The 24,306-nt window shown below is 36.4% G+C and overlaps 1 protein-coding gene across 3 annotated transcripts in view; it reads left to right on the top strand.

The window, feature by feature from the left end:
• ORC5 (origin recognition complex subunit 5) overlaps nucleotides 1-24,306 on the top strand; it is a 95,089-nt gene that overhangs the window by 29,998 nt on the left and 40,785 nt on the right. For 2 of the 3 annotated variants that reach the window (XM_046021171.1, XM_046021169.1), the window contains exons 7-12: nucleotides 2,709-2,757; nucleotides 2,846-2,936; nucleotides 9,592-9,644; nucleotides 11,016-11,128; nucleotides 12,098-12,145; nucleotides 19,029-19,139. In XM_046021171.1, coding sequence (XP_045877127.1) covers nucleotides 2,709-2,757; nucleotides 2,846-2,936; nucleotides 9,592-9,644; nucleotides 11,016-11,128; nucleotides 12,098-12,145; nucleotides 19,029-19,139 — 465 coding nt within the window. The remainder of the gene's footprint in view (nucleotides 1-2,708; nucleotides 2,758-2,845; nucleotides 2,937-9,591; nucleotides 9,645-11,015; nucleotides 11,129-12,097; nucleotides 12,146-19,028; nucleotides 19,140-24,306) is intronic. The other variant, XM_046021170.1, reaches the window with a different exon arrangement.

Below are 24,306 nucleotides of genomic sequence, written 5' to 3'. Positions count from 1 at the left end.
GCAAGGGTTTGTTCAGTCCTTATACTCCTAATCTCTGATTTCTGTGACTAGTCAGAGAACACTTTCTGTTTGTTTGTTTGTTTAATATTTTATTTATTTACTTGACAAACAGAGATCACAAGTAGGCAGAGAGGCAGGCAGAGAGAGAGAGGAGGAAGCAGGCTCCCCACGGAGCAGAGGGCCCGATGTGGGGCTTGATCCCAGGATCCTGGGATCTGACCTGAGCTGAAGGCAGAGCCTTTAACACTGAGCCACCCAGGTGCCCCACACTTTGTTTTTGAAGGGCTTGTGTGTTTAGGTCAGACTCATCTGATTATCTCTATTTTTGGGACTATCTTTGGGAGTTAATTACATCTACAAAATTCTGTACCTAAATTAGTGTTTGATTGAATAATGAGAGAAGGTATGCATATATATCAGGGGCTGGCAGTCTTGGGGGCTATCTTAGAGTTTTGCTTACTACAGTATACATGTATCATTTTTTTTTTAAGTTTTGTTTTTAGTAATCTCTACACCCAACATGGGGCTCAAACTCATGACTCTTGAGATTGTTGGGGCACACTCTTCTGACTAAGCCAGCCAGGTGCCCCTTTTAGATGGTTTTCTAACAAATAATTTCAAGTAGAATGATGAATTTTTTTGAAAATCTCATTGAGAAAGAGTTGAAAGTTTCCTAAATTGCCTAACGGGTTGTTTGGCCTCTTAAAGCAATGCAAGTTTTTCTTTGTAGTATAAGGGAAATAGTCTCACTGTTTCACCTGGATCAGGCTTTGATAACTTAGTGCCCTTATTGGTTTAGAAATAAATTCCCAGGACATCTCACAGATCATGATCATGAATTCAGGCACTGGAATCTCTGTGCCTATAGGCAAATTATACTTTGCTTTCTTGGCCAACAAATGGGCATAATAAAAGTGCAGTTGTCAGGAATAAGTGAGGTAACAGGTGGCCATAACTAACTCTTGATAATTAAGCTTATCCTGTTGTGAGCATGAATATTTGCTGAGCACATGGTCATTTCTTAATAAAGTTATGCCTCTGTCTTGCCCCCATCCCCTTTTTCAGGTAAGAGTAAAATATATACTTACAAGTTAAGGAATAATGCGGAGATAAATGGGGGAATGTTTAGTGGGAATAGAAATTTATTATATCAAAAATTTTCTAAAAATTATTTCTGCTTGGGCTTTGGAATTATTTTTGTGATTTTATTAGCAGGCTTTTTATTTCCAGTCTCTGGGCAATTTGGAGGACAGTTTAAAATATTAATGGGCCTAAAGTTAGATTTTTGGTGTAAATAATCCTATATATAGGGAAGTAAGATTAGCTTATATTTGAGGATTAATATAGGAGAAATGGGTATAATATTAGAGAGCACATTTGAATGTTAATAGCCAAAGTTGTGAAAAGTATTTTGTATTTGGACAGATTATTTTGTCAAATTTCCCTTGTTTGTAAGGGCTAGGATTTATGATTTACTTAAATACCGAGATTGTATTTGGACAGTTATGGGTACTCATAATCTTATAGTTTTATATACTCAACAAGTTCTTATGGAATGACATGGGGAAGATATGAATTTACTGAATTAAAATGAGAAAATAGTGTCCTAAAGTTATCGTCATTACTTTTTACTGCTATTTGTAAATGATTATTAAACATGTATTTTAATGGTTTGGCCAAGAGAAAAAAAGCAGTTCGCCAAGTTGTTTACCAGTTACTTCTGATTTCCTGACGTTACTGTTATTAAGCAGTGTTTAGATCTTGAAAACCTGAAACTAAGTTCAGAAAGTTGGCCTCTCTACACTTAATATTAACAGAGTTTGGAAGATTTTCTGCCCTAAACTGTTGCTTTTTATGGAGTAAAATAGGAAAAACTGTTTCAAGGATTAGTTCTCAGCTCTCTCTTACCTTCTAGATTTGAGGTTGGATAGTTAATATGTTAATACTTACCTCTATCTATCCCCAGGCTTCATTATGGAATCATTTCAGTATGAAATACTTGTGATCAAGTTAATATTAATAAATGGCAGCAGCTTGTTTTTATAAGTTCGCTTGCACTACTTGCTAGAATTCCTGTTGATTCATGGAAAACTAATAACTAATTTCGATTAGTTAGTGCTTCTCAGACTTTGGAATACATAGAATTCTTGGAGAGATTGTTAAAATTGATTCCTGGATCTCGTTCTTAGAGGTTCTGATCGTGTGTGCCTGGCATGGTGCCAAGAACTTGCATTTACAGTAGTCTCAGGTGGTGGTGCCAATCTCATAATTTTGAATTGTACTGAATGAGATAATGTTTGATTTGTGAAAATGTTCAGACCTTGGAAAGTAACAGGTTAAATTTAGTGGTATTGTGTGTTTTATGGTCCTTTATGACAGAATTATAAACTAAAATTACAAATTATGCTTTGCTCCATTACTTTATATCTAGAGGCTAATATATTAGGCAGGATTTAGCCAATTCAGGAGTATTTTGTATGTTGTTTTACTATCATTTTTTATATTTGTTGTTTTATTATTGTAATAAACTATAATAATATTTTACCTGAGTAATTATATTGAAGTAAAATTACCTACATTCTAATTAACATTGTACTTGGTATATGTGCTGCCGAAGCGAGCACGAATTAACATTGTACTTGGAAAATAATTCTTATTTGTGGTGAATAAGTGCTTTCTCTCTCTCTTTTTTTTCCCTTTATTTACAGGCAGTACTTAATTTTCCTAAATATTGTGAACCTGTGGTTAAAGGAGAAGGTAATTGTCTAATTTTACTTATTAATATTTGTTTTGAAACAATTTCTGTAAGATCTGAATTTTTGAAATTTTCTCCTTTTGGGGGTAGCGAATGAACGTGATACTCGCAAACTCTGGAGAAATATTGAACCTCATTTGAAGAGAGCCATGCAGACTGTTTATCTCAGGGAAATATCAAGGTAATTTTCTGTTAGTGTGTATAATATTTCTATCTTTAATGTAGATATTTTGTCTACTGAAGTTTACATGTTTTCCTTTATCATCTTCACACTTCACACTAGGAAAAAACTTCATGAGGTTTTAATCATTTCTTCTTATTTTGGGAGGGATAGACAATTTTTAACCAGTATGTTACACAGTTTGAAGCAAGGCATTTATTTCACAGTTGCTAACTTTTTTTAGGTCTGGAAAGCTACAGGAAAATCAGCTTTAGCTTTGTTTTTTTATATTTGGTTTGGGTATTTGAATAGGTTTAATGAAAACTTGATTATTAAAGCAATGTATAAATCAAATCCTAAGTCTGCACTTGTCTGCTTTTAGAATTTCATAGTAGTGAAACTGCTCAGGGGATGTGGTGGCATTTAGTGAGAAGAACAGGGTTTTGATTTCCATTTCAGTCATTTTCTACCTCTAGGCCTCAGCTCCCTCCTCTCACAGTCTTTCCAAGACTTAAAGTGTGTGAAAACGATTTATGAATAATACAGTGCCTTGTAGGTGGTAGGTTAAGCCTCAGTTACAAACATCAACAACACGATCTGCTTTTCTCACTTTCTGGTTGGTTGTGTTATCATTTTTCTCTCATAAATACCTTAATCTGTAACTACTGTTTTTTTAATTAACATATAATGTATCATTTGCCGCAGGGGTACGGGTCTGCGAATGATCAGGCTTACACATTTCACAGCCCTCACCATAGCACATACCCTCCCCAATATCCACATGTAACTACTATTCTTTACTAACTTTGCTTTTCATTTAATTAACTGATTAGATTATACTTCAGGGAGAAATTCAATAGTTTTTAAATAAATAGAAACATTACAAGGATACTGTTATTCTGCTTTTCAATAATAAAAGTCATTTGATGAGGATTTTTGGAAGTCACAGAATAGAAAAGCTTGTGATCTGCTCTTTTAAAGATAGAAAAATTTGGATGCTTGTTAAAATGATTTTTACATAATAAAGTACTTAGAGTTTCTCATAGGATAGTCATGGCCATGCATGTAAATCCAGTTTTCTCCACAAGATCAATAAGAAGAGGAGATAAAATCACTCATAACCCCTGTCTGCAGTATAACTGGGAGGCTATGGAGTTGACTACAAACTTCAGTTTATGTGTAATTAGTGAAACAACCTAAGCCAGTGGAGCCAGCTCCTGAGCTCATGCTGAAGTAAAATGTTAAGCAGTGACTGCAAGAAGAGGATGGGCTCACTAGTTGTGATTCAAGACAGATGAAATCACCTCTGGATGAGAGTCTGGCCCTGAGTGGGAAAACATTAAAAACAAGAGGGACCCAGAGGGTTAGAGCACTGGCTACTAAAGAATCAAAAGGAAGTGTTTTAAGAGTATGTATGGCAAGAATTACCATGGTAGTCTTAGAAAAGGTTTTTTTTTTTTTTTTTTTTTTTTTAATAAAGGATTGTTTTTGAGGGAAGACACATGATTTGGAAGCCGAGGGTATCCCCTGAAGGGTAGGTGGGTAGTCAATAAAAAAGCAAGGGGGAGAAATTAAGATAGCCATGGCACCCCCCCCCCATCAAACAAAAAAAGAATGACGAAATTGGAAAATAAGCCAATCCCTCTCCCTCAAAAAGGCACTATGTTTTAAAGAAAATGTGCTTCATTCTTACAGAAGAAGGCATTTTAGAACCAAGAACTCTACTAAGTCATCCCAAACCCTCTCACCCCTGCATTCATAGTATCATCTGTTTGCTGATCCAAGCAAATGTTGGGCATTTCAAAATGAAGAGAATATAAATAGAAAATCCACAAAAAGGTATTATAAGAAGAAATAGAAAATGGGAATAAAAAAATTTTCGCTGATAAGAATTTTTCCCTTCCCACCAAAATAAAGCACAGGAAGCTATAACACAGTACAGCAACCTCACTTAAATTTTAAACAAGCATCTTCTAATATGAAAAAATACTTTAAATCAGAAATTCAGCAACTCAGAATAGAAAAATAGGAGGATGTGAAACAGAATTGACCAAACTCAGGAATGGAATTCAAGCAAAAGTAATTTCCTCAGATGAAAATGAAATTTAAAGATATCCAAAGGAGAGTAGGTTCAATTGAGAATATAATAAAGAATATTGAAGAGAAGAATGAAAATAACCAAGAGGACAAAACTAAAGAGGTAAAAATAATCAAGTAGAATGTAATAAATGTGATAGGCAAAGAAGATTCAATGTATGTGTAATTGGAGTTCCTAAAGAACAAAAACAATGGATTTGAATTAAGATCTAAAACTGTTATCCAAGATTTTCTAGAAGTGAAAAAAAGACCTGGTTCCACATTTTTAAAAGAAGATTTTATTTATTTGAGATAGAGGAGGTGAGAGGGAGAGAGAGAGAAAGCCCAAGCAGGCAGATGGGCAGAGGGAAAGGTAGAAGCCGACTCCCCACTGAGCAGGGAACCTGATGTGCCACTCAGTCCCAGGACCATGACCTGAGCTGAAGGGAGATGCTCAACCAGGACTGAGCCCCCCAGGTGCTGGTGGATAGACTTTTTAGTTAGATCTCAGTTGAACTGGTTCTACCATGTAGAAGCTTTGTGTTGGTTAACTTCTCTTTCAGTTTTGTCATTTGTAAAAAAGGAAAAAAAAAGGGGGGGGGATATGTTTCTGTCTTATAAATTCATGAATATTAAATGGAATATCTTAAGAACTGGGTTCATAAGAGACATAAATGTTAGTCTCCTCTCTTCTCATTAAAGATGTCATTTTATCCCCTTGTTTTGCAGGTTTAAATAATGTTAAATGGGCAATTGCTATATAAGAAACTCTTATCAATCTGAACTGTCTCAAAGTCTGGGTTATAACAATGTAAATGAAAAATTTATTTTTATTTGCATTTATAAGAAGTAACGAATGTGAAAATGCCTTATAATCTGTGAAGCAATATTGAATTATAAGGTGGAGGAAGTGATCTGTTTTGAAAGTCAGCTTCTTGTGCTAGCTCTGCTCTCCACATAGGTTACTAGTAGTATGTCATAATTTCCTGTATTGCTGTGCAGCTATACCTTGGAGATATTGCAGATTCTGTTCCAGACTACTGCAATTAAAAAAAAAAATAATGCAATAAAGTGAGTCAAATGAGTTTTTGGTTTCCCAGTGCATATATGTTAGTTTACACTGTACTCCCATCTGTTAAGAGTGCAGTAGTTTATCTTAAAAAACCGCACAGTGTACATAAACCTTAATAAAAAATATGTTACTGCTAAAAAATGCTAACCATCTTTCAGTGAGTTGCAGTGTTTTGTTTTTGTTTGTTTGTTTGTTTTGCTAGCAGAGGGTCTTGCCTTGATGCTGATGCCTGTTCACTGCTCAGGGTGGTGGTTGCTGAGCATTAGGGTGGCTGTGGAAATTTCTTAAGGCAGCAGTGAAATTTACTGCATCTGTTGACTCTTCTTTCATGAATAATTTCTCTGTAGCTTGTAATGCTGTTTGATAGCGTTTTACCCACAGTAGAACTTTCAAAATTGGAGTCAGTACTTTTAAATCCTCTTGTCACCTTAACAACTAAATTTTTTTTTTTTAAAGATTTTATTTATTTGACAGACAGAGATCACAAGTAGGCAGAGAGGCAGACAGAGAGAGGAGGAAGCAGGCTCCCCACCGAGCAGAGAGCCCAATGCGGGGCTCGATCCCAGGACCCTGAGATCAGGACCTGAGCCGAAAGGAGAGGCTCTAGCTCACTGAGCCACCCAGGCGCCCCTTAACAACGAAATTGATGTAATATTCTGAATCCTTTGTTGTCATTTCAAAAATCTTCATTAGCATCTTAACCAAATTCCCTTTCAGGAAACCCCTTCCATTGTTCATCTGAAGCAGTTCCTTACCTATTAAAGTTCTGTCATGAGATTGCCGCAGTTCAGTTATATCTTCAGGCTCCGCTTCTAATTCTAGTTCTCTTGCTCTTCCACCCCTTCTGCAGTTATTTCTCCCACTGAAGTCTCGAATCCCTCAAAGTCATTCTTGAGGGTTGGAATCAGCTTCTTTTAAACTCCTGTTAGTGTTGATATTTTGACTTCTTCCCGTGAATCATGAATGTCCTTAATGGCATCTGGACTGGTGGATCCTTCCCAGAAGGTTTTCAATTGACTTTGCCCAGATCCATCAGAGGAATTACCATCTCCAGCAGCTCTAGCCTTGAGAAATGTATTTCTTCAATAGTAAGACTATAAAGTTGAAGTGACTCCTTGATCAAGAAGCTGCAGAATGGATATTGTGTTAGCAGGCCTGAGAACAACATGAATCTCCTTGTCCATCTCCCTCAGAGGTCTTGGGTGACCAGGTCCATTGTCAGTGAGCAGTCATATGTTGAAAGGAATCTTTTCTGAGCAGTAGGTCTCAACAGTGGGCTTAAAATACTCCGTACACCATGTTGTACACACGCGCTGTCAGCCAGGCTTTGTTGCTCCATTGGCAGAACACAGGCAAAGTAGATTTAGCATCATTCTTAAGGGCCTTGAGATTTTTGGAATGGTCAGTGAGCATTAGCTTCAACTGAAAGTCACCAGCTACATTAGCCCCTTATAAGAGAGTCCGCTCCGTAGCTATGAAAGTCCCAGATGTCATCTTCTTCCAGTAGGAGGCTGTTTCACCTATACTGAAAACCTCTTGTTCAGTGCAGCCACCTTCATTCATAATCTTAGCTAGATCTTCTGGAAGAACTTGCTGCAGCTTCTACATCAGCACCTTCTGCTTCACCTTGCACTTTTATGTTATAGAGATGGCTTCTTTCTTTAAACCTCATGAACCAACCTCTGCTAGCTTCAAACCTTTTTTCTACAGCTTCCTCACCCCTCTCAGCCTTCATAGAATTGAAGAGCTGCGGCCTTGCTCTGGATTAGGCTTTGGCTTAAGGGGGTGTTTTGGCTGTTTTGATCTTGTGTCCATATCACTGTCCATATCCCATATCCAAGACCCCTAAAATATTCTCCAGATCAGCAACAAGGCTGTTTTGCTTTCTTACTGTTTTGTGTATGTGTTGGAGTAGCACTTTCAGTTTCCTTGAAGAACTTTTTCTTTCCTTTTGCAACTTGGCTAACTGGTGCAAGAGACCTAGCTTTTGGTCTATCTCAGCTTTTGACAGGACTTCCTCACTAGCTTTAATCTTCTCTAGCTGGTGATTTAAAGTGAGAGACATGCAACTCTTCCTTTCACTTGAATACTCCGAGGCCGTTGTAGGGTTACTGATTGGCCCAGTTTCGATATAATTGTGTCTCAGGGAATAGGAAGGCCCAAGGAGAGGAAGAGATGGAGGAATGGCCAGTCAGTGGAGCAGATAAGTTTGCCGTCCTCTGTGGGTGCAGTTCATGACTCCCAAAACAATTAGAATAGTAATATCAAAGGTCACTTGGTCACAGATCACCATAAGAAATAATAAAAATGAAAAAATTTGAAGTAGTATGAGAATTACCCAGATGTGAGAAAGAGACATGAAGTGAGCAGCTGCTATAAGAAAAATGGCACTGATAGATGTGCTTGATGCAGGGTTGCCCCAGACCTTCAGTTTGTACAAAAAAATGCACTATCTGCAAAGCACAGTGAAGTAAAGCATGATAAAATGAGGTATGCCTTTATTTCCATAATTTTCAGTGCTGCTTCAGTTTTGAAAAAAATACAGTTTGATTTGGGATATTTCATTCTGGTCTGGCATTTATTTTTAAATTGGTATTTTAAGAGCTGAGTTAAAGAGTTTGAGAGGGTTCTTATAAGTCATTGCATTTTAACTGCCTTATTTTTTGGTGAGAAGGTTATTGATTTATTCAAGGTCATACAACTAAAATGTCTCTCAGGGCAGTCTTTTTCCTTACACTATAGTGTGTTTCCTAATGAATTTTGTCATATCATGGCTTCATATTCTTAATAATATTTGAGGGTGTTTAGTGGTTTCAGTTGCAGGTAAGATCAGAGAGGGGCAGTGGAAATGAAATGGCATTCTGTAAGGATTCAGGTCTTAGCTCTGGCCTGGTGTCCTTGGGCAGCTTAACCTGTGGGCCTCAATTTTCTGATGTAATGGTACTTATTTTAAGAGATTGTTATGTAGGGGCACTTGGGTGGCTCAGTTGGTTAAGCATTAGCCTTCGGCTCAGGTCGTGATCCTAGGGTGCTGGGATTGAGCCCCACGTTGGGTTCCCTGCTCAGCAGGGAGCTCGCCTCTCCCTCTTCCTCTGCTCTTCTCCTCCATTTGAGCTCTCTCTCTCAGATAGATAAAATCTTTTTTTTTTTTTTAAAGAGTGATTGTTATGGAGTTAGAAATAGTGTATAACAATTGCATTTAATATGCTAACTGGAGCATTGGGAGTTTTAACGGAAAGATAGGTGATTTATTTATTGGTACTTTTTGATAACTTTAAAATAATGATCAGGAAAAGAGATTAAAAAATTAACATCTGGATATTGATATGTAAGGTTGTATTGTTTTAATATTCCCTCAATGATTTCGTTGAGGCACAAACATGTACATTGCATGTCTGTGTTGTCTTATTTATAAGGAAATTGATTATTTTCTTAAGCCAAAAAATTACTTTTTCTAGGACTCTTTTACGTATAGTATACTGATTTCATATATTTTCAAACCATTATTGCTCTTCTATTTTCTTTCAGTTCACAGTGGGAAATGTTACAGAAAGATGACATAGATCCAGCACAACTTAAAGGTATCAGAAGAAGTATTGAGACAGTTACCAGAGACATTTCTTTAATTGATTACTAATAATCAAGATACTGAAATTAATACTAAAGATAACATCAGTCAGTAAACAGTGTTATGGAAAAGAATTTAGAAACTATGATGATATTTTAATTAATGATTTTCTCTTAAGTGAAACTCCCAATTTATGAGAGGAAATAATTCTCTAATACCAGTTTTCTATTTTCTAAATGTTGAATTATGTCATGTAAAACTCAACCAGTTTAATTTCTTTAAATGCTTTTGTTCAGTTCTGTGACACAATTTTATCTCAGTATATATGTATTTCTTGAGTTTTATGTTAATCCAGTTTGGGGGATGCATTTTTGTTGGTTATGTTTAAAAAGCTTTGTGCTTTTGTTTTATTTAAAGAAACTATTATTTTGGATTTATTCCAATAGAACAACTTGACTTAAAAAAAAATTGAACAAGTGTCTTAAATATTCTTATTGGAAAAAGTAGATCACTGGCTAGCTTGAAGACAATGGTATAAAATTAAGTGGTGTTGCAATTCTCTTATGTCTGTTTTGGTTTCTAAATGCCCTAGGTGCTGTACAAGTGATTTTCAGTTGTGTGTTCCAGTGGAAAAAAATATATGCTAGCCTTAGAAAATCTGCAATAACTGGTCTTCACTATTCCCTAACCGTACGACCTTGAGTCCAATTCAATGTCCTCATCTAAAATAAAAAGAATGTCTAACTTTAAGTTATGGCAAGGATTAGGAGATGCCTCAGTAATAAGATGGCACCTACCACATTGTCTATGCTAGATACTGAGTAGATAACAGATTCCTTGCTTTCCTGTAAAATTCGATGGTATTTGACCAGCTCCTTTGTTTTATTTATCCATTCATTTAGTTATTTCCATAGGGATACAAAAACAAAACCCAGATGTGTTTGTGTCAGCAAATATTATAGCTTGGTAAGAAATATATATACAACTCACTGTTAATATAAGGTATAAAGTTACATGGGTCATAAGTGAAATTCATAAGGTAGGGATAGATTTTTTATTTTGGTATGATAGGAGAGCAGCAGGGAAGTTTAATGGAAAGTATGGCTTTGAAGGGCAGGATGGGAAAGATTTAGACCTCAGGATTTAGACCTCAGACCTCAGAAAAAGAGGAGCTAGGCAAAAATAATAGAGTGAGCAAGCATATGATTAATAGTAATGTTCACCACCACTGCCCATTTTAATGGCGCTTTAAACTCATGGAGTAAGTCATTTTTACCAGAGGACACCATATGGAAGTCAAAAGATCAGTGAGAAAAGATAAGAGATACTTAAAATCTTAGTGGTAGCCTACCAAATGCCTTCATGAAAGATTTTTGTTATGTAGGTCTCTCGGCATATACTCACGTGGAGCTTCCCTATTACTCTAAGTTTATTCTAATTGCTGCATACCTCGCTTCATACAATCCAGCAAGAACTGACAAGAGGTTCTTCCTTAAGGTAATAATTATTTCTTTTTACTTTGTTTTTGAAGATTCCAGGAATGTTTTGAAATTTCTCAACACCTGTAAGTTCTCAGGGGCAGAGATTAGAATAAGAGATTGCTAAATGTATATTTAGGGCTTACTCATCAAAGACTTTAAATTAGGGTCACAACCTGAAAGTATGTTGCTTCACAGAAGAGTTCAGGTATACTTTAGGTAATAGTTCTAGATTTTAAAAATATATAAATAAGGTTTTGTGTAAAGTATGAGAAATGGGAATAATTTTAAGGGTGGTAACTCTTTTATTGTTCTAAAGCTCCTTCAGTAGTGCCATGCACTCCATACAGCGTTATCCAGAACATTCAGGAGCCTCGTCTGTGTGTACATTAGTTGGAGAAATCCCATTTTGGAATTGTTTTCTTTTTGGAAAAAAAATACAATTTGATTCATTATTAAATATATTTCTAATAAATTTTTATTTGTTGTTTTGCATATCTCTCCCAGTAGTCTTCGTTACATGAAGGCAAGGACCACATCTATTTTTTTCTCCACTATTAAATCCCAAATGCTTAACCAAATGATCTCAGTGTTTCTTAGGTGAATTGACAGCCTGCCTTAAGGATGAATAAAAACCATTTATCTATGGAAGTTTTGTTTTTATAGAAACAAATATGCTGTACCAAGTTAGCAAATAAGTTAATAATAAGTTATTAATAATAATAATATTAAAATAATAAGTTAGTCTCTTAGGAAGTATCACTATTTTATTTTAACACCTTTAAATACAGAAGTAATCTTGTATATGATTGAATCTAAGTCAAAGCGCCTAAAATATGTTGATATTTTAGGTGATAGTAAATAAAATAAGAAAGCCTAACATATGTAAATTAGTATTATATATGCCAGATTTTAAATTATGTTTTCTGTTTTTGTGAAGTATTACCTTTTTTTTTTCCATCCTAACAATTATTTTCCTTAATTGCAGCATCATGGGAAAATCAAGAAAACCAACTTTCTAAAGAAACACGAAAAGGTATTTACCTTCTAATTTCTCTTGGGGAAAACTCATGAATTCAAGTCACTGTGGAAAGTAGATAAATGCATGCTTTTATTAGTCATTTGGATATAAGAATTGATAAGGTACCGTTATAATGTTGTATTTTGTTACGTTGAATGTGGTGATGAAGACACATTCGGGTGAGCTGGAATTGGAGATAAAAGTGAGTTGACAAGTTCTTTCAGTGAATTCATAGATGAAAAAGATTACCCTGGAATTTTTAACTAAACACAGCTGGTTTTCCTGTTTCCTCCTTTGAAACCCTCACAAAAATGACCCTGAAGAAATAATGAAGGTGAACACATGGAGACTAAGTGGACGAGAGACCCACATGACTTGGAACTGCATTGTAGGTAGATGCACAGATGACTGAAAAGGCCGAGAGGGCAGGCACCCAAGCCCCAAAGCAAGCAGGTTTGACCTGAGGAATGTGGAATAGCTTAGAAATCAGAGGCCCTGAGCACATTTGAAGGCAGGGTGTAGGGCCACATTGAAACTGGCGGAAGGAGTGTGTAGACTGCTCAGATACTTGTTCTGCTCTGTATATCAAAACCACCGCTGCCTCTCTTGGGAAAAGGTGGAGAAGTTCTATTTGTAAACTTTATACCATAGAAGCTGTGAGTCTTGTTTCTCAGTCCCATTCTTAAAAGCAGTTTTTCTCAGTATGCCCTTCTAAAATGGTAGTGTTTTCTCATGACTTTGAAGACATTGTTTTGCTGTCTCTGGCTTTATTGTTGCCACTAAAAAAATTGCTGTTAGTCTGTTATTCCTTTGTTGATACCTGTGTTTTTCTCTACAAGTTCTTACAAGTTCTTCTTGTTTTTCTCTTACAAGTTCTCTTGTTGTTTTCCTTTAGTGTTTTTACTGTTTCACTGTGGTGGATATGGGATTGAATTTTCTAAGTGGGGTTCGTTTTGTTTCCTGAGTTTGAATAACGATGCCTTTATTCAGTTCTGATGAATTAACTTTTCAGATATTAGCTTCTCCCTCATTCTCTCTAACAATGTCTTCCTGAGATGCTGTTTAGATATAAGTCAGATCTTCCCACTCTGTCCTCGTCTCTTAAGTCTTTTTCATTCTTTATTAGCTTTGGTCTCTGTATGCTGAATTCTGGGTGATCTCTTCACTTCTATGTTCTGACTTTCTCTCCAGCTTTGTTTCTTCTGTTTAAATCATCTTTGTAATAGATGATATTAGAAGTCCTTGTCAATCTCCGAAATCTTCATTTTCTGTTTTTACTCACTCGTGTATGTAATGCCTTGCTCCTGAACATTTTATTACTTTTAATTGTTGACCGAACTTCATCTTGGAATTTTTGAGTCCTGAAGTATCTTCCTTTAGAAAGGTTTTATGTTTACTTCTGTGCAGGCACTTAAGAACGCCAGTAACCTGTGATCATTTGAAATTCAGATCTTAGCCTTGGGGGTTTTCAGACCACAGAGGTACTGTGAATTCTGCCCCCATATCAACATTAAGCCACAGTTTCTAGTTGAAATTCTCAGTGAAGACTTTTGTCCTCCCTTCACACAGAGTTAGAGTTTGGCAGGGAAATTTTCTTACCAGATCCATTTGCTTGGAATGGAAATTTTTTTCTGGTATTGCCTCTTCATTGAGACATCTCTGATTAGGCTTTCCACCTAGGCAGATCGTTGATTTTGTACCTTCTTTCTTATGTGTGTAGTTGCTTTGGGTAAAAAAGGATTGTTAGGAGGGAGTGCTTATAGGAAAGGATCTGTGGTAGAGCTTGCATATGAATGGCACTCAAAAAATCATGGGGACTGGGGTACCTGGTGGCTCAGTTGGTTAAGCATCTGCCTTTGGTTCAGGTCTTGATCTCAGGGTCCTAGGATTAAGCCCCGTGTTGGGCTCCCTGCTCACCAGGGAATCTGCTTCTTCCTCTCTCTCTCCCCCCTACTTTTGTTCTCGCTTGCTCTCTCTGTTCTCTCTCTCAAATAAATAAATCTAAAAAAAAAAAAAAAAATTAAAGAATGGTGGGAACTGATGGGGTCCGTGATTAAAGGAGTGAGACTGATACAAAGTGAAGATCAAGCAAAGCTTTATTTCACGCCAGCATCGAGAATCAAACTGACCAGTCAGGGCCGTCTCTTACAGAGAGAGCGACCACCCCCAGCTTCACAGACTGGCTTTTATAGAGCAAAGGCCATATGGTTGAGCCTGGCCAATGAGATCGTCTCCACCTGGCCTGACTAGTCCTTGCATTCTGGGCTCTGTTATCTCCACCTGACCTGACCTGTCCTTGTATTTGGGCTCTGTTATCAGGGACTGGTCCACCATATTTTACTGGTTTCCCGGAGTTGCTTCTAAGTAGGTTCCTCCGGGGGTGGGAGAGGTGGGGGCGTGGGGAGGAGCGGGCAGGGTCAGTTTAAGTTTTACTGCACAAACAACAAAATGGCTGTTCAACTGAGATGGAGTCGCTCTAGCTAAGTAGTCCCTTACAGGAACTGGATGTGCGAAGATGGGAGACGGGGTACTCCAGTTGAGATAATAATAAGGCCAAGAGCAGAGGTGAGAAAGTGTAGGGCATATAAAAGAAGTAGCAAAATGTAATTGGCTGAAGTGTGAAGTGAGTTTCAGAGAAAAGTCATGTGAGGCTAGATAATAGAAGAATTTTGTTACTCACCAGGTCCTTAAGGGAAGGAAGCCCATCTGTTCACTTCTGTATCTCAGCACTTTGGTGGTATTTGTGGGTGTTTACAAGTGAATAGGTAGAATAAAGAAAATTGAAGAATGAACATAAGGCTAAGAATTTTAGGCCTGTTCTTTAGACAGAGAAAACCATTTAAGGATTTTGAGGGGGAGCGGAGATACACGAGGGCTTTATGAAGGTCAGTGAGGACTGTGACATCCTGGCAGTTGAGACCACCCCTATGGAACGAGTGGATTTGCACTTGTTTGTGCTTCCCTGAGAAGGGCAGTCTTGACGGAGGGAACCATATGAGCAAAGACCTCATGAGAATGTCTAGTTGTAAAGGAAGTGTAGTTCTTCTGATGAGATTCTTACTGATTTGACCTTCATAGTAAGTAGCCTCTTTTGTCTTTGCTTCATGTCCTTTTAAAAATCTGAGCTTAGGGGCACCTGGGTGGCTCAGTGGGTTAAGCCACTGCATTCGGCTCAGGTCATGATCTCAGGGTCTTGGGATCAAGTCCCGCATCGGGCTCTCTGCTCAGCAGGGAGCCTGCTTCCCTCTCTCTCTCTCTCTCTCTCTCTGCCTGCCTCTCTGCCTACTTGTGGTCTCTCTCTGTCAAATAAATAAATAAAATCTTTAAAAAAAAAAAATCTGAGCTTAACTGAAAGCTCCCTGTGTACACCTACTAGTTTATATTTTGTTCCCTCTCTTCCTTGAAATCTTGATTGAATGTTTATCTTATGCCAGGCACTCTGCTGGATGCTATGCATAGCTCAGAGAACAGAATAGCCGTTGTCTCTGCCTTCATGAAGCTTTCAATCTAATCAAGACAATACACATTAAAAAGCAGACTGTATGAATAATTATTGTAACAATTGTTTTGAAAATACTATATATCTTTGATTATATAATTCTTTTTCTCTACCCTTAGCTGACACTGATTTTTTTAAGATTTTACTTTTTAATTCAACTAATGCCTGTGTGTGATACCAGATTATTTGCCTATCAGTTTATGTAGAAAAACAGCAGTTTTCCCCTTCTCCTTGCCCATGGTCTTATTCCCCTCTTCTCTGAGTTGTTTCTAGTTTTAGTTTTTTCTAGTATAAATATTCATAACTCTAAGTTTCTCTGTTTTTCTTGGTGTAACTTGACACCAAATTTGATGCCATTGAACTCCTCAAAAGTGTGATTTGATTTCCTTTTTTTTGATCTATTTTTACAGGCCTTCATTCTCTTTAATGAGCTCTATAATGAATTTCGTAGGCATTTCTCAGACTTTGCCTTCCCCTCTAGGAGGGAAGCCAGTTTGCGTGTGTAGCACAAAACCAGTTCACTGAGGAAGGTAAATATCATATGCCTCATGTGCCACTAGGACACTTTAATTTTAAATTGGATGTTGTTTTCTAATCAGAAAATGTAAAAAGTGAAAATCTTTCCATTCCAAGCAAATGGATTTGGTAAGGAAATTTGCCTGCCAGAATCTGACTCTGTGTGAAGTGAGGACAAAAGTCTTCCCTGAGAATTTCAACTAGAAACTAGGTTTTAACAGGGATGTGGGGACAGAATTCGCAGTACTTCTATGGTAGAGGGAAAGGGAGACAGACAGTCTCAAGCAGACTCTGTGCTGAGCGTGGACCCCAACATGGGACTGGATCTTATGACTCTGAGATCATGACCTGAGCCGAAACCAAGAGTTAGATGCTTGACTGACTGCTGTGCAGGCGCCTGGTTGTTAACCACAGTTCTTAAACTCATTCAACAGACAAATGATTAGTAATAAATGATGAGTATCTAGAATTTTTTTTTTTTTAAGATTTTATTTATTTATTTGACAGAGAGAGAGGTCACAAGTAGGCAGAGAGGCAGGGAGAGAGAGAGGAGGAAGCAGGCTCCCTGCAGAGCAGAGAGCCCGATGCGGGGCTCGATCCCAGGACCCTGAGATCATGACCTGAGCCGAAGGCAGTGGCTTAATCCACTGAGCCACCCAGGCGATCTAGAGTTATATAAACCATTAAGAAAAAGGCAAAAATCCAATTGGTAAGTGGGTAAATGGTATAAAAAGGATAGCTGATCATGGGGAGTATACCTGAAACTGACAGGGTCAAGTTAATTATTCTGTAGGTGTTTGTGATTGATTTTTTGGGTAACATCTGCCTTTTTCAGTTGTCTAACAAACCTGACATGATTATCAGCCTCATTCACCAATGAGAGAAATGAATCTCTGTCTTTATTTATTTACCTTTTTTTGAGAAATGAAACTTTAAACAACAGCCATTGTTTCATGTTCTTGGATTGGCAAAACTAAAAAAAAAAAACCCTGATGATTTTATTGGTAATAACGTAGAAGAATAAGAGACTGCATATTCTGTTTGTTGGCCATACTAAAGTTAATATGGGAGTGTACTTTGTATTGGTCACCATAGGCTGAGCTGTGCTGTAGCAAAAACCCCAAACCCTCAGTGGATTAACATAACAAAGATTTATATGTTGTTCATGACACAGTGGTGTATGGTCTGGGTGGCCCTCTTTTGTAGTGATGCCAAGTAAAACATGGTGATTTCTAAAGTGGCTACCAAAGGGTAAGAAGATTAAAGGATTAAAAGAAGATTAAAGGTCTGAGAGGCCAGGCTTGGAAATAGGTGATATCACATTCACCCCCAGTCATCTAACGGTCAGGAGATACTGAGAAATGTAGTTTTCTCTGTGCCCCAGATGGAAGTGTTGATGATCATACAGCATTGTCTCTGCCCTCTGCTTTCTGCTTTAGTTTCTCAGTCTCACTTAGAGAAACTCACACATGTGCACAAAGGGAAATGTGGTCCATCACAGGACGGTCCATCACAGGATTATTTGTGATGAATTACAATGATGAATTTTTAGATGTAGATAGTGATTTGTCTTAAAATGGGATTCTGTAGGGTTGCTTCAGACTGGAACTCAGAAGTGCATGTATCAATATGGAAAAACCTCAAAAACATATTGAAGGAAAAAAAGCAACTAGTGGTATGTCCAAAATAATATCAGTTATATGAGGTTAGATCTTGCAGATAGTGCTGTATATTGTTTATGAATGCATCTGTTGTAGCTGTATAAAAATTGTCATGAAAGTTGGAAAAACACCAAATTCTGGATAGTGGTTCCTTTTAGGGAAGAAATGGGATGTGAGAGGAGTGTAAAGGATCTTTAGTTTACCTGTAATGTGATCCAATGTTTTTTCTTTGCACATATCCTATACTGTTAGGGGTTGATAAAATTGGGTTCTGGGCACATTATTATTTATTATATCAGCCCCTGTACTTTTCTAAATGATTGAAGTATTTAATGAGAAAGGATAAAAAGTTTAAGACCTGGAAAATGATTTCTAAACTATTTTTTCTTAATTTATTTTCAGCGTAACAGTATTCATCTAAACTATTTTTTAGATATAAATAGCTGAGGTAAACACACACTTATTTTGTAATTCTGTGTGGGTATTTTTACAGTCATTCTTTGAAGAAATAGCTTTTCTCGTGCATATAAATACAGATTTCCATTTATTTGCCATTGTACTAATATAGAGTACTTGTATTCTAACATTGCTACTAAAATTATCTTGGAGTGGACCTTGAGCACTTCAGTTTTCTGGTGACAAGACATTGTACCATATGGCTTTGTACACAAATACGCACATTTTATGATCTTTCAGTTTTTAAATTTTACATTATTACAGGATGACAGCTTATTCACAAGTTATCAAATCTTTTATTGGTTTTCCAAACTAATATTTACTATAACTGATCTTTTTAGAACTATTAATGTTGAACAAATGTGTTTTCCTGGTGATGGCACAAAAAGGAATAAATAGTGAAAAGTAAGGATTGAGTTCTAGTTAAGGAGTTAGGACCCGGACCCTGGTTTTGGTTATGGACTATTTTGACGGATGACCTAGCTTAACTCACTTACCATCTGGTTATAACAACAGAATATGTGTGATGTTCAGGACTAGGGGTGGACAACTTGTGAGTTGTTTATTTAATACCTGTTTCTACTAAGAAAATCTTGAAGAAACTGTTGAATGATAAGCTATTATATCAGCTAAGGTTTTAGCGTTGAGACTAAAAGTTAGAATTGTTAGGCTCTTTGGGGTGTATTGTATGTATATTGTTACTGGGAATTTGTGGTACAGAAAGTGAGTTCGCTATAAGAAGAAAATCCGTGTTCTTTTGTTACAGACAAGCAATCATCTTCTCGGACCAAAACCATTTCCACTAGACAGATTATTAGCAATATTATATAGTATTGTGGACAGTAGAGTTGCTCCAACAGCAAACATCTTTTCCCAGGTAAGCTTAATAATAGGTTATTATCTGTCCTCTCTGTCTATGGAATTCTTCAGGTAATATAGTTGGTATAATTCCAGGCATTTAGATTTTTAGTTAGCATATGTTACTGTTTTAACTAAGCCATGAACAGTGTGTTCTTGGTAAGTACTTGAAAATTCCAAATACAGAATCTTTGAGGGTATCCCTGAATTTGCTTCTATTTACAGGTATAACTTGATGACAAAACCAACTTGATGTTTCCAGATGTTTTCTTTTTTCAGTAAAAGAATTTTTAACTTAAATATAATTATCTTGCTGACTTAAATAAGTGGCTTCATGATGAAATTGATGAATTATTATGTAGAAGTATAATCTAACAAACACAAAATTTTAAAAAATATTTTTAAGAAAGTAATCTATAATATCTTTATTCCTCATATATATGTCAACAGTATGATTTAAAAAAAAATTTCCAGAATGATAAAGTTCTCAAAATTTTCACTAGATGGCAGCAGTAGCATAAAAATATGAAATATAATCGCTTCTCAGCCTTTTGACTAAGATCAAGTGAAAAATATGAAAAATATATATTTTTTAAATAAAGTCATTAAGCTTTTTTTAAGTGGACTTTCTCATAAAAATCTGTTTATTAAAAATATAGTCACAGTAGATTTTTTAAATGGTCTAGAAAAACGGTTCTTAGCACATGGTATGAATGGCTAGAAGATAAAACAATTGATGTGACTAGTATTATTAAAAAGCACTTCAGACTTTGCAATGAGCATTTTGTCCTCTATATGTTTTTAGGTTGAGAAATACATAAATAATAACATTTATGTTTAAATTTGCTGCAAATAAATTTAGTCCCTGAACGGATGTTTGACTTATAATCTAATGTATGCTGGAAACTTTTTTTTTTTTTTTTTGAGATTTTATATTTGAGAGAGAGAGCATGAGTAAGGGAACAGGGTGGGCAGAGAGAGCGCACTAAGTGGGGAGCCCTACCTGGGTTCTATCCAGGACCCTGGGATCATGACCTGAGCTGAAGGCAGATGCTTAAGCCACTCAGACATCCCCTGAAATTCATTTTTAATCAGACTTTACATTTGTAAGTAGCTTTCTACATATAGTAGATGATTTTTTGTTTTGTTTTTGCTGTTGCAATAACTATGAAACAGCAGGTATTATTATCTTTATTAAAAGGAATTGAGCTTTAGGGAGGTTAAATGGTATTCCCAGAATAAAACAATGAGTAAATCACTGACAACCAAAGACTAGAGAGGTGAGGTAGACGGTTAAGGAAGGCATTTGCATCACATGTGATTATACTTCTCAAGTGCCCCAAAATTACCTTTGTGCAAAGGAGAGAGAGGGAATGATAATAAATGTTTTCTTTTTTTCCTTTTGGAAAGCTTGTAATTTTTCCTGGGGGAATAAAACATGTACATAAGAATAATGGTATAAGGGTGTATGGATGCCGGGTAGTGCTGTTGAGAATTTTAGAGCAGAGAGAGCACTTCTGGATTGGGCAGGGTGAGAGAAAGCTTCACAGAAAAGGTGAAATATGGAGCTGGACTGTGGAGAATGAGTAGGAGTCATTTCTTTAAGTATTTCTAGTTTATGTGAGTGATAGGTGTTTGTTGTACAAAAAAATGAGAAATTGGATAAATAAGAAGGAAAAGAAATAGATAAAGCTGACATCTTACTTCCAGTGGGTAGAGTTAGAGATTTAAGAAGGGGAAATGATAGGAGTAAAGGGATGGGAGTGGGAAAAAACAAGACACATCTGTGAACTGTCGCCCCGATTTCGTTGAAGAGTGGATGGGGTTGTATTGTCGTGGTGACGGCCGTCACTGTCGCTGTGGTCCAGGACGGGTAGTACTGCCATCGCCACACATAGTGCCTTGCTCTCGATGCCTTCCATGTTGGACCTTATGTTGCAAGAGTGTTTTGCATCTTAGGAAGTTTGCTGTGTACTAGGTTAGTCTTGGAGAGGGAACTGAAGCTCAGGGTCTCAAAGATCTGCCCAAGGCCACAGAGCAAATCACTGGCAGCATCCAGACTTGGATGCAGATGTTCCCAGCAGCGGGTCTAGTTTATAGGGATAGACAGTCAAAACAGCAAGAGGTTGCTGATTTGGAGATTCACTAGCTACTCTGAGGCTTTGATTAGAGAAGAACAGTATCACCAGTCTTTATGCTTTCAACAGTGTCCATAATGTAATTAAGAAATAGCTTGGCCTAAATGTATCTTTATTTTTAAAATGAAGTTAAACTCTCTTCAACCTTAACAACCTAAATGAAGTTTTTGTTCTTTATTTCTTCTCAGTAGCAGTAATCAGAATGATAATTTTATATATTTAAAATACGGCTTTAAATGAATTTGTGTTCCTTTGATTACAAATCATTTAGGATTTGATCTCAGTGATTCCCATTTGGGATACAGAGGGATAGATGCAACTAACCCTACGAAGTTGACCTCTACTTTTGCTTGGTCGATAAAGTATCCAAGAAAATTAAGTAGCATGTATACTGTGTTTAAGAACAAAATGTGGCAGAAACCACATTCAGAAAAAGGGTTATTTCTTCCACAGGTTTACTTTTTTCCTCTTCCTTGATTCCCAGTGACCTTTTCTATTTTTTTTTTTAAGATTTTATTTATTTAATTGACAGAGAGAGAGATCACAAGTAGGCAGAGGCAGGTAAAGAGAGGGAGAAGCAGGCTCCCTGCTGAGCAGAGAGCCCAATGTGAGGCTCAGTCCCAGGACCCTGAGATCGTGACCTGAGCTGAAGGCAGAGGCTTAACCCACTGAGCCACCCAGGATCCCTGACCTTTTCTATTTTTATTGTTTCATTCAGCCATCAGACTTTACTCTTGCCCATAGGAATGATAATTTCCTTAAGTTCACTTAATTTTTTAAGTGAGAGGAGGATGCCCACATTTGTGTTGGCCTTGCTTATTTGATATGAACACTAGATGGCGATATTGATGCATTCTAGCTTTAAGATGAACTAAGGAAACAGCTTTACATCTTTAATAGTCTTTCGTGTTTAGAGAAAGCTGTTTGTTAAATGAACACATTGGTCTATTTGGACAAAAATACAATTGCCTGAAGATGTTTAATGATATATACATGTAATTATGCATACATGTGTACACGTTCATGAAAATGTAAATAAGATTGGGGAAAAAAAAAAAAGAAAATGTAAATAAGATTGGAAAATAATTGTGTTGCATGAGTATTTTCTACCTGGAAGTAAAATGTTTTCTGTTAGCTGTTGTGTGTCTTTAATGAGAATATAATGTGTTATTTTCTAGTCATTTATTCCATATGCAACTGTTTTAAGGGTTTATTTCATAATAATATGCTGTTCTTTTAGTTTGACTTACCAATTATATAATTATTTATTATTTTTTATATATAACAAATTGATCAGATGTGGTAGATATGTTCACAGTTTACTTGAAGTGGAATTTTATTTCCACTGCATTTTATTCAAATCCATTTAAATCTATTCTATAAAAAAATTATAAAAATAGTAGCTTAAAGAAGCTTTGAAGTTAAAATTCCAAGTGAGAATAATAATCAAATTCATAATAGTATTAGTAACAGTATTGTATTATAGTTGGTATTCTTCTGAATTTATACTTTATTAAATTTTAGATACGGGACACCTGGGTGGCTCAGTGGGTTAAAGCCTCTGCCTTTGGCTCAGGTCATGATCCCAGGGTCTTGGGATTGAGCCCCGCCTAGGGCTCTCTGGTCAGTGGGGAGCCTGCTTCCTCCTCTCTCTCTCTGTCTGCCTCTCTGCCTACTTGTGATCTCTTTCTGTCAAATAAATAAAACCTTAAAAAAAAGTTTTAGATACAATTCTATTCATTAATTTTTTTTAGTCTCTTAAATAGGTAAAAGAATGTTAGCACATTTAACTTTTTATGTTAGATTAATGCTCAGATTTTTCAGATTGAAATATGGTTTTTAAATTTTTCTGAGACTTTTAAAAGTAAGTCTAGCCTTATCCAATTTAATGTCATCGTGTTGTCAAGATCATGGATTATTTTAAAAATTGTCACTCACATAAAACAAATGTAGTTCTTATATATGTGTATGAACTTTGTGAATGGCAAAGCATTAATTCTTGTGTTGTCATTCTTTTTTTCCTGTCACCATGGCTAGAATGGGTAAACTATACCATTTACATGCAGGAAGTAGTAAAGTTAAGGGGTATTAGTTTCAAATTTTAATTTGATCAGATATGTTACTGAGACGATTTATCATCTTTAAAAGAAATGCTGCTGAGGGGTGCCTGGGTGGCTCAGTAGGTTAAAGCCTCTGCCTTTGGCTTGGGTCATGATCCCGGGGATCCTGGGATTGAGCCCCGCGTCCGGCTCTCTGCTTGGCGGGGAGCCTGCTTCCCCCCACCCCCATCTCTCTGCTTGCTTCTCTACCTACTTGTGGTCTCTGTCAAATAAATAAATAAAATCTTAAAAAAAAAAGAAAGAAATACTGCTGAATTGTCCGTTGTTTTTTTTCAGAAGTATATTAAAACTAGGTTATGCTTTTTTATTTTCTTTTTTTTCCTTGAAGAAAAATAATTTGTTTGGAAATTTTTGCATGATCTATTTCATCCTTTTGATATTTCAGTATCTTCTCTTACTCATCCTTGTTGACTTTCTCCATAGTCTTATATTTAGGTGAACATAGGAACAGTTTTTTAAGATTATAATCATGTATATTACTTATTTTAAAATATTAAGCCATAGTGTCTTCTCTTAGAGGATAAACTTGCTGAAGAATTTATTTCTAAAATTACTGATAGTGGTTTCTTTTTTTTTTTTTTTTAAGATTTAATTTATTTATTTGAGAGAGAGACAGCGAGAGAGGGAACACAAGCAGGGGGAGTGGGAGAGGGAGAAGCAGGCTTACCGCTGAGCAGGGAACCCTATGTGGGGCTCGATGACCTGAGCTGAGGGCAGGCGCTTAACAACTGAGCCACCCAGATGTCCCGATAGTGGTTTCTAAAGTGGTTTTTAAAGGGAAAAATATCTTTAAGAAATTGAGGAGATTGAAGTACACATATATTACATATTAACATTGATCCTATTTGATCAGTTAGCATTTTGAAGAATTATTCTTTTTTTTTTTAAGCATTTTATTTATTTATTTGACAGAGGGAGAGAGATCACA

The sequence above is a fragment of the Meles meles genome, chromosome 10 (genome assembly GCF_922984935.1).
Source record: "Meles meles chromosome 10, mMelMel3.1 paternal haplotype, whole genome shotgun sequence".
Lineage (NCBI taxonomy): Eukaryota > Metazoa > Chordata > Mammalia > Carnivora > Mustelidae > Meles > Meles meles.
This window is presented reverse-complemented; position numbering and strand designations above follow the sequence as displayed.